Raw genomic sequence first — 10,041 nt, forward strand, 5'->3', positions numbered from 1 at the left:
ACTTTTACTTTTTGTGTATAGTAGTCATTAAGTTTTTAAAGGGATAGTTCACCCAAAACTGTCCTCTGACCTCTAAAGGTGCTCTAGCGACAGATGCTAGTGGCGGCCATTGGTCTTTAGCTTTTTTTTGTTAGAGCAACCGACTCCCATCCAAAGAATTGCCGGTTCGATCCCAGCTCACACCGAGTTGGGTGCAGAAAGACCAGTGGGTTGCATTTACTTACCCTTTACTTGTTCCAACCCTGTTCAAGTTTCTTTCTTCTGTTGAACACAAAAGATGATATTTTTAAGAAAGCTTGTAACAATTGACACAGATTCCTTTAAAATATCTTCCTGTTCAACAGAAGGAACTAATTAAAGAGTTTAAAATCCAACTTTTATTTAGCAAGAATTCTGTAACCTGACTAAAACTGAGAGCATATATTATATACAAATATTTAGAATAAACGCTATTATTTTGAACATTTTATTAATAATATTACAATACTTCTGTTTCTACTAACATTTTAATCAAACACAACAAGAAATTTGTTCAGAGACTTCTTTCAAACAAGTAAAAAATAAAGTTACTGACCCTAATGTTTAAAAAAGTATAGGAGCATAAACAATACAAAAAAAATTCCCTATAAGTTTTATGCATGTGCTGATCAAATGCAAACTTACAAAACACTGAAAATGCCAATGTAGATTACAAAAATATAGTGCTTCTCAAAATTTATTTTCTTTACAAATTATGTACATCAGTAGGTCAATAGAGTTCTTTTCTATGGAATATTTACATTTCTGTGTGTTACAGCACATTTCTGTGTGTTTTTGTTTTACATTTCAAACTCATTAACAGTTAGTGTAACAGCTTTGCTTAGTCATAGCCAGCTAGTCCTTTAAACTGTGTGATCTGTGATTCTAAAAGATCATAGTAGATCTTGGTCTTGCCAAAGTTTTTTCTGTAGGGCATCAGATCGTTCACGTTAAGAGCATCATCCTTGCCTGTCCATACAGTCAAGCTGTACCTGAAAAAGACCATACATAATAGTTTTTAAAGCAGAATCACATTAAAATGGCTGACTTTAAAACAACACAATCTACTTCACCATACTTTTAAAGACAGTGCAAAATCAAAATGGTCAATGTTTTATTTTGCTTACATCATTGTTAGTCTTAAAGTGAACAAAAATCCACTAAAAAAAAAAGAGCTTGTTTTGGTAATCTTCAATCAAAGTTTGACCATTTGCTTCCGCATTTGGGGTGTCAGTCATTCTCTGTTAGTCAGTTTAATGCTTCAACCACAATATTTTTAGCACCGCCCCTACTTAATACAGTGGTCCTTCGCTATAAGGTGGTTCACATTTCATGGTCTCGCAGTTTCGCAAATTTTTCTTTTGTGCAATTTGCGTTTTTTACAAATTTTTTACGGTTCATTGTGTTCTGCGTCCTGACTGGCTGCAGACTATCGTCAATCAATCTCCTTTTACAGCTTTAAAACATCCATAATAACTGTAAAAAAAAAATAAAGCTGACTACTTCACGGATTTCACCTATTGCGGGTTTTTTTAGAATGGAACTCCCGCGATTAACAAGGAACCACTGTATTACATTTCAGTTGGAAGTACATCAACGTACTGACATAAAATAACTTTAATATAGGATTTTAATCAAGTGGTCCTCAACCCCTGAGGCCGCGGTCTGGTAGGGGTCCGTGGATCAGTTGGTACCGGGCCGCACAAGAAATTCATTTATTTATTTGTAAATGGAGCCTTTCTGGACACCAGGATTAGGCCGATGCTGATGCTCGAGCCGGTGCTGAGCCGGCATCGACGATCCTTCGCCCCGCCCCCTTCGCAAACCCACTCGCGAAAAATACACACTTAGGCCCCGTTTACACTGATAAAAAACAAAAATGGATTCACAGCCACATCATGTTTTACCATGCATTTCTGAACAGCCCTCCGTCCGCTGAAAACGCACATCAAAAAACCACACACACACACACACACATACTACCATGTGCTCGTCTGAGCTCCAGAGAGCAGTGCACCTCAGACAGATTATTAAGGATGTACCGCTGGATCGCGTCTCACTACAGTTGTTAAACGTGATATTTAATAAATCTTGTAATCTTGTTTTGTTGGTTGTGCACCTTTTTTACCGACCAAGTTTGTGGACGCTATTATAACAACAGATCATGCTGCCTATTCATGCCAGAGTCCCGCGGAAAAAGTGATTGACAGGTGGTAATTTGTGCGTAACTTATCTTTATTTATGATTTGTTTATGGGCAAAACAAAGACCATGCGGGTCAGGTAGTTGAAACGGTAAGCTACAAATAATTAATTCGTTATGAATTAATTCATTATTTATAAATAATTAATTCACCTTTGCCTATGACGAGGATGCCATCGTCCATCGCGATGTTTCACATTAGACATCGTACGATGCCAAATTGGTCAACATTGCCCAACCATACTGGACACCCAAGGTTGCTTTACAACAAGCATCAAACAGCCTTAACAGAACCAATTAAAACAATTAATAAAACATTGCCAAACTAAATTTTCAATTCATGTAAGGAGTTGCAGGTACAAACACATGATGAAAGTGAGAAGTAGTATTTTAAAATCAATACGAAACTTTACCGGAAGCCAGTGAAGCTGATAAAGAAGTGGTGTGACATGCTCTTGAGTTAAAGTCCTAGAGATGACACGAGCTGAATGGTTCTGAACCAGTTGGAGTTTATAGAGAAGTTTAGAAGGAAGCCCAGTGATGAGTTTATTACAGTAGTCAAGACATGAAGTAACTAATGCATGGATGAGAATTGCTGTGTTATTGGATGTGAGAGAAGGGTGGAGATGAGTGATATTACACAGATGGAAATATGCAGTATGCGCAATATTATTGATGTGACCTTCAAATGAGAGTGTGCTATCATTAATTCATTAATTATTTCCGTTTTATTTGTTATCGGAGTCCGAACGATCATTTGTTTTGAAAAGCATTTATCTTGTGTGGAATATACACATTTCAGTAACGTTAGCACTGCAGTGCTTTTTCTCCATAGATAAAACTTGTATCAGAGTTGCAACAATGTTTTGTCAGGTTGATGGTCACCTTGCAATCTACAAAAAGGTTGGGGACCACTGATATAATCAAAAACACAACCAACATTTTAAATTGAAAGATTTCTTAGTTCTTTCTTTGTTCTGGGTGATGGAAACCATGAACCTAAAAAACAGAAGACTACTGGTTAAAACTAGAGGCCCTCACATCTGGTAATACCCCAACACTGTCCTTCAGATAAGGAGAAGAGTTGCTATTCCAGTCACAAACAAGTGTAATAGATGAGCCAGAACCAAATTATCCAGCAAGAAATTACTAAGCATTAGGGTGAACTTGATTGTGTCCTTGCTTGTATAACATAAATCAATCACTGAGGTAATAGAAAGACTCCTTCACACAGATGCACGGCTTAATAGTCTCTGTAGCGGTAAATATGGACGTACATTTAAATAGGCTTATTAATGGAGAATTTCTGACCGTTCTGACTGCTCTAAAAGCCACTGGAACTGTGGGAAGGACATTGGAAGGAGAGCTGCTCGGACTGGAAATGTGACTGGTTGCTTTAGGGATCTGCATAACTCTTCCATCTGCTGAACCATCTCCCAGCTGTAACCTGTTTTACAGAACACAAGAAAAGAAAACTCAGAAAATACTTTAATTCTGAATTAAGGGTGCTTTCACACCTACACTTTTGTTTCGGAACCTGGTGCGTTTCCCCAGTTAGCTCGGTTCGTTTGGCATACATGAATCCAGCAATCGCGCTCGGATCTGCACCAAAACAATCAGTCCAAAATCGCCTGAATTAGGTGGTCTCAGCTCGATTGAAATGAATGCTGGAGCAGATCGATTATAGCGAGAAAGCAATATGATCCGAGCCCGGCTATATCACAGTGTATTATGGATATGTAATAGGCATATGGCTATATGAAGAGAGAATTATGAGTAGGGCGGGATGCCATTCCTACCAGTAAATGTGCGTTTCATGTAAAATACGAAAGTGAAAGCATGTTAACTATTAACGTGAGCTGTTTATCCGTTAGGAAAATTGACCAAACAGTAGTCTTGGTTTATCTCTTGGTATTTCAACACTTGGTATTTCTCTCTATAATGTAAATCCTATAATGCATAAGCCAACTGCTATGTCTGAGAAAGTCTTACCTCTGGTTTATATTTGGTGACGAAAACTGTGGGACACCATTCAAAATGAAAGCGCAGCTTTTTGCTTATATTGTCTTATTGCTCATCGTCATAAATTAAAATAAGGATTCATGACAGCTGAGAGGGACTCTGAAAAATAAACCGTGAAACTCTGACCAATGTGAGGAGAGTTTACTCGTACGTGACTTGTTTTAGCTCTTTTGGTCCATTTAAAAACTTTGCTGTGTAAAAGCGAACCACACCAAGAAAAAAAGAGCAACATGTAACAATTTTAATTGTTGTTTAAGAACAAGAGAATCAATCCACAGTTGTGAAAGCACCCTAAGACCTGAATCCACAAAAAAAGCAAAAGCAGTGGAAAAAAACGTTTTTTTTCTGACACAAGTACAGTGTAAAATAGATGCTAATAAACTTGCCATTGAAGGTAAATCACAATCATTGCAATTTGAAAATAATTTAATAATTAAATAATTAATGTGTAAATATCCTCATTTACCTACTTACATGTTTATAATGCTTCTAATATAAATTTGGTTGTACTGGAATCTGTACGGTGTTTATGATTTATAAACTGTTTTTAGTAAGGAAACAAAGATCATTTTTTAAGCATTGTAAAAAGCATTTTTTATTTTCATACAGTTTATTTTATATTTATATACCTTTTGTAAAATTACCTTAAAAAGTTAACTTAATGAATCGATAAACTTTTTGGTTTTGTTTTTAGACTTGTTCCCTATAACTCACACCCTTTTACAGTGGAAGTGAAGCACTCAGTCAAGTTTACATTACTTTGTAAACTGATTTTCACTTTAATGAAAATATATTAAACAAACTCAATTAATAAAACTATTTTGCAGAAAATTTGGCAGGTATGTTTTACTATAGATTTTAGACCTAGGGCGCCGCCATCTTCAAATATCACTGTGTCTGGCGTCACAGGGTTGATTCCGTTCCCTCTACAATAGAAGTAATGGGCTGAAGACTGCAAAGCCTATTTAACCCAGTGCGTGAAGTTGTGGGTCTGGAGCTGGTGCAAATACAAGCATCATATGCATGTCTATTATATACAAATATATTTATTCTGTTTTTCTTTTTTCCCCTTTTAATTACCAACTGTTTCAATTGTTTGATGTGCTTTGGTCCACTCGCTGTACTACACTGCCTGACTGCCTGTCTGAGTTTCAACAAGGTCCGGTACTGACGTAATGGGGGCTGGTACTATCACTTTTCAGAACTACAGCTGCTTACCTCTTTTTGTGTTCAAACCAAGCTAAGATTGGCATGGTTTTTCACATGACAGGTTTTTACATCCTTCATACATGCTGAGAGACTTGAAAAGGGAATATGTCTTGAGATAATCCACAAAGACGTGACTTAGTAAAGCGTGAAATCATGTATGATTTTAGTTGCATTGGTCTGAATATAAATCCCCTCGTCAAGCAGTGCTGCACCAGCGTGGACCAAAGCGCATCAAATGAACAGTATTTAAAAAGAAAAACAGAAAACATAAATATTTTTGTATAGATTAGACACACATCTGATGCTTGCATGTGCACGAGCTCATGTACGTCCACAACTTCACGCATTGGGTTAAATTAGGCTTTACAGTCTACGTGTTCAGTCCATTACTTCCACTGTATCTGTTCAGCTGAGGGAACGGAACCAACCCTGTGATGTCAGACACAGTGATATTCCAAGATGGTGGCACCCTTGTGCTAAAATCTATAGTAAAACATGTCATTTTCTGCAAAATAGTTTTATTAATCAAGTTTGTTATATATATTTTAATTTAAGTGGAATCCAATTTACAAAATAATGTAAACTTGACTGAGTGCTTCACGTCCACTTTAAAGCTGAATATTAAAACATTTCTCACTTTTTAAAACTGAAAATTAAAGTTTATGGGGAACAATCTTTTCCCCCTATATTGGGTTTTTGAAAATCACCTTCCAAGCAGTGTTTAACGCAGCTCTAATTGAATGGAAACATCCAGCTGAGGTATAAATCTGAATGTGCACTTTAAAACTAGTGATTCTAACTAAGTTCTGAACTAAGTTGACTCGTTTATTTGAATTGTTTTGGTTTAAAATTTTGGAAAAAAGATGTTTTTTAATATTTCACGGTGACATCGATACAAAATATTGCCATATATATGGAGGCACGGATTTAGGAAATCTTGAACCTGTCTTCCTTTCAACCACTGTGGCGATGTGCAGGGGATGGGATTGATGACTGAACATGAGAGATCACTGATCACTGTCAGATGTCTAGAAAAGTGGGGCTGTGGGAATAAATAGATTTAAATGGGTTTCTGAGTAAAAAGGAAATAAAACAGACGTGGAAAACCTTGCTTTCAATTTTATGTCAATGGCTTGAGCTGTGCTGAACAGCACCTCCAACAAGCTGGTGGCCGTGGTGCAGTTAATTTTCAAAATAGTTAAACTTTTGCCACTGTGTGGAGTAATGCTGAATGTGTGTCGTTGTTATTACTTAGGATTACGCTTAAGAATAGAGTAATATGCTGGTGTTTAACTGCATTGCTTAATTGATTCTCTGCATTGGGCTCACACATATACTATTGACTCTGGATGTGGCAATTGCTACAAAAAAATTGTAGAAATTAGTAGAAAATTAATACATTGAGTTAAAATAATTGTCTAAGCCACTTTTAATCAATTTAGTACATCCTTTTAAAATAATAATCTCTATTTTTTTCTTTCTGTAAAGTTGGGTGTAAATACACTATACATGTAGCACACACTTCTGATTATAAATAATAAAAAAAAGGTCTGGTCACCAAGTACCATAACAATGATCTTACCAGGATTGTCTACATCTGCAGTCCATCCAGTGGTCCAACCCAAGGACAGAACATCATTCTCTGATCTTTGAGCTACTTCCTGCAGGAAAACATGAGAGTCCACAGGGGTGGCTTTTCCACCAGGACCAGGAAGAATATCAGCATTAATCCACACGGGACCCTTCAGCTGATCTCGGACCTCTTCCAGCAGAGTCATGGATTGGGATACAGCTGCCAGACTGTCAATCGAAATGGCTTTTATTCATCAGCAGCAAGATCGAAGAAATCAATATATACAAGCAACTTATAATCTGCTCAGAATTTAGTGTAAAGACAATATGCCGCATTCAACGATTTATGCAAATTACCATTTTGGAAAATGAAAATGACGCTTCAGGTTTGGTCTCTGTACTGCCTTTTATGTGTAGATACATTTATATTAAGATTAAAACACTGTGTGATTAAAATGAATAAATGTATCACCTTTTGAAGTCCAGTTTTATTCCTTTGTCTGACTCGACGACTTCTTTAAGCCAGTCCTGCAGAGTTATATCGCTGTCCTTGTCAGGCGGGTGAGCCATGATGGGCTCTTCTGGATCTGCACCCCTGAGAAGAACATCTGCTTCAATCATCTGTGCAGAACCTCAATCAGGAACAGAAAATATGCTCAATACCAGTTTTGGCTGTAATTAGTTACAAAGTAACTAGTTCCTGTAACTAAATTACATGTCGGCCAAAAATATAAAGTAAGTGTTTACTTTTCATCTTTTGATAATTAATTACATTTACTTTTAATGTACTTGCTTTAAATACTGTACATAAATTCAACAGTTCTGTTTGAATCAATTCAGAGAAGCAGAGAAATTTAGTTTTTTGGTTATACAAATTCTGTATATTTTGCATAATCTTTCAACTAAAAGTTACATTTCAAGAGTTCACACTTAGCTCATGATTTAAACATAGCTTGTTTGGCGTGCTGTCCCGGGAGAGAGCCCTGAGCTCAAGGGATCCTCGAGCCCAGGGCTCCCTCCTTTCACATGGCGAGGGGAGACTGAGCTCAGGTCGATCTGAAACTCCCCCGCTGCTGAGGCCAGGGTGAACTTCCTGAGAGTAAGACATTAGAAAAAAGATTTAGGCTTACTTATTTTATCTATAGTATAGAGCACATTTGGATGGTGGGAAGAAACCGGGGAACCCAGGGGAAACCCACGCAGACACGGGGAGAACATGCAAACTCCGCACAGAAACACCAGATGGCCCAGTGAAGACCCAACGCCATTGGTATTCTTGCTGTGAGGCAACAGTGCTAGTCACTGGGCCACCGTGCCACCCATTCTGGATAAAGAGGGGAGAAGGGGGGTTTCTTCCAGACGAACATAGTTGTAGAGAGGAAATGAGGATATATATAGTGACTTGGGATCCTTTGATTGGAGGATCATGATTAGCTAATGTGGACCAGCTGGGTCAATCATGAGCACATGCTCCTCTTGAAATTAGTTTAAAATTAAACTTCACTTATCGAGATGACTGAGCATGCTCAAATATTAATTGATTTAGAAATGCTTGTCAATATATGATATTAAGTGTTTAAGTGTTATTTTATTCAAGTGAATATGACTATATGACAAGTGAAGTGACTGTTCTTTAGGTGTTATTTATTTTTAATAAAGCTAAAAGGTCCTTTTGGCTCAAATTTAAAGATTTAAAGGGATAGTTCACCCAAAAAATGAACATTCTGTCATTTTTGTGTGTGTGTTCAACCGAAGAAAGAAACCCATAAAGAGTTGAAGCACTTGTGGATGAGTAAACAGTGAGTACATTTTCATTTTTCAAGTTTAATTTCTATTGTCTCTGAGATTTATAAGGATTTAATGGCATATAATTAACCAACCTATTGAGTAATTAAGTTACTTTTAAAACATCGTATTTAAAAGAGAAATTTCAATACAATTTGATGATGGGATTTGTAATTAAACACATATTTTAAGTAACTTACCCAACACTGATCAATACACACGTTATTTCATAAATATGGAAATAGAAATTTGCATGTGGTCATGAGAAATATATAAACAGAGTAGATGCAAAAAGCTATCTTTATACTTCGTAGACTCACCTCGAAGAGCCTCCATGAGTTTGCCTTTGCTGTTTGCTGCATGATACCACTCAATATCAGCAGCATCTTTTCTCCTTATCGTTCCTTTGTTGAGGAAATATTCTAGTGTTTGTTCACTCATTGATCCTACGATCATGCAACATAACCAAGTTTAGTTTACTCCGCTTTAGGACCATTGTAATAACAATGTTAATCTGATTGGAGAACTAGGAAGTTAGCTGACGTTAGGTTCCTTACCTTCTGAGTTTGACTGAAATTTGAGGTAGCAAACGATCAAAGATGCGATAATTACAGCACATGCGATAAAACGATACAATTTATGTTTAACTAAACCCATATGTTATAAATGATACATATATATATTGCGAACATAACAGCTACATTGCTACTTTAAACATAGCTTTTAAGCAACACGGAAACCGAGAGCCTGAAGCATTGTGGGACATGTAGTTCACTGCTGTGCATCGTACCAGAGATTTTACTATTACTATACTTTACTACTACTTTATTACTAAAATTACATAACATACTATTATGTCATTTATTATTTTTCATATTTTCAATACTTTTGCATTAGGTATTTCGACGAAGAAATATACTGTAGCAGTTAAAGGTTTGGGTAATATTAATAATCTTATGAATAATATATTTTTTAAATGTTGCAAAAATAAATCATTACAAAACATGAATGTTAAAACAATAAAAACATACTATTTTAACAATCTAGTAGCAAATATTATAATAATATAAAGTATATATTATATTTATAATAAATATTATACTTTTTATGTCACATAAAAGAAACATATTTAAACTAATTTACAAATGAATTGCAACCAATGTCAAAATGACAGTCTGTTTTGTAACATTTAGTTACAAAATCATAAATCAGCTTAGCATAATATAATTACAAT

The 10,041-nt window shown here is 36.1% G+C and overlaps 1 protein-coding gene across 2 annotated transcripts; it reads right to left on the reverse strand.

Annotated features, from left to right (window-relative positions):
- Positions 1 to 699: 699 nt before the first annotated feature.
- fam151b (family with sequence similarity 151 member B) lies at positions 700 to 9,547 on the reverse strand. 2 transcript variants are annotated; one of them, XM_056457796.1, is made up of 6 exons: positions 9,365 to 9,546; positions 9,128 to 9,253; positions 7,495 to 7,654; positions 7,033 to 7,250; positions 3,531 to 3,666; positions 700 to 1,010 (listed from the first exon to the last, which is right to left on the reverse strand). In XM_056457796.1, the coding sequence occupies exons 1-6, from the start codon at positions 9,462 to 9,464 to the stop codon at positions 860 to 862; spliced, it is 891 nt and encodes a 296-aa protein (XP_056313771.1). In that variant the 5' UTR covers positions 9,465 to 9,546; the 3' UTR covers positions 700 to 859. The 2 variants fall into 2 exon arrangements, 1 of the variants encoding a protein (XP_056313771.1); XR_008837828.1 differs by having other exon boundaries at positions 923 to 1,010; positions 2,373 to 3,666; positions 9,365 to 9,547.
- Between the last annotated feature and the right edge of the window lie 494 nt (positions 9,548 to 10,041).

The sequence above is a fragment of the Danio aesculapii genome, chromosome 5 (assembly GCF_903798145.1).
Source record: "Danio aesculapii chromosome 5, fDanAes4.1, whole genome shotgun sequence".
Taxonomy (NCBI): Eukaryota; Metazoa; Chordata; class Actinopteri; order Cypriniformes; family Danionidae; genus Danio; species Danio aesculapii.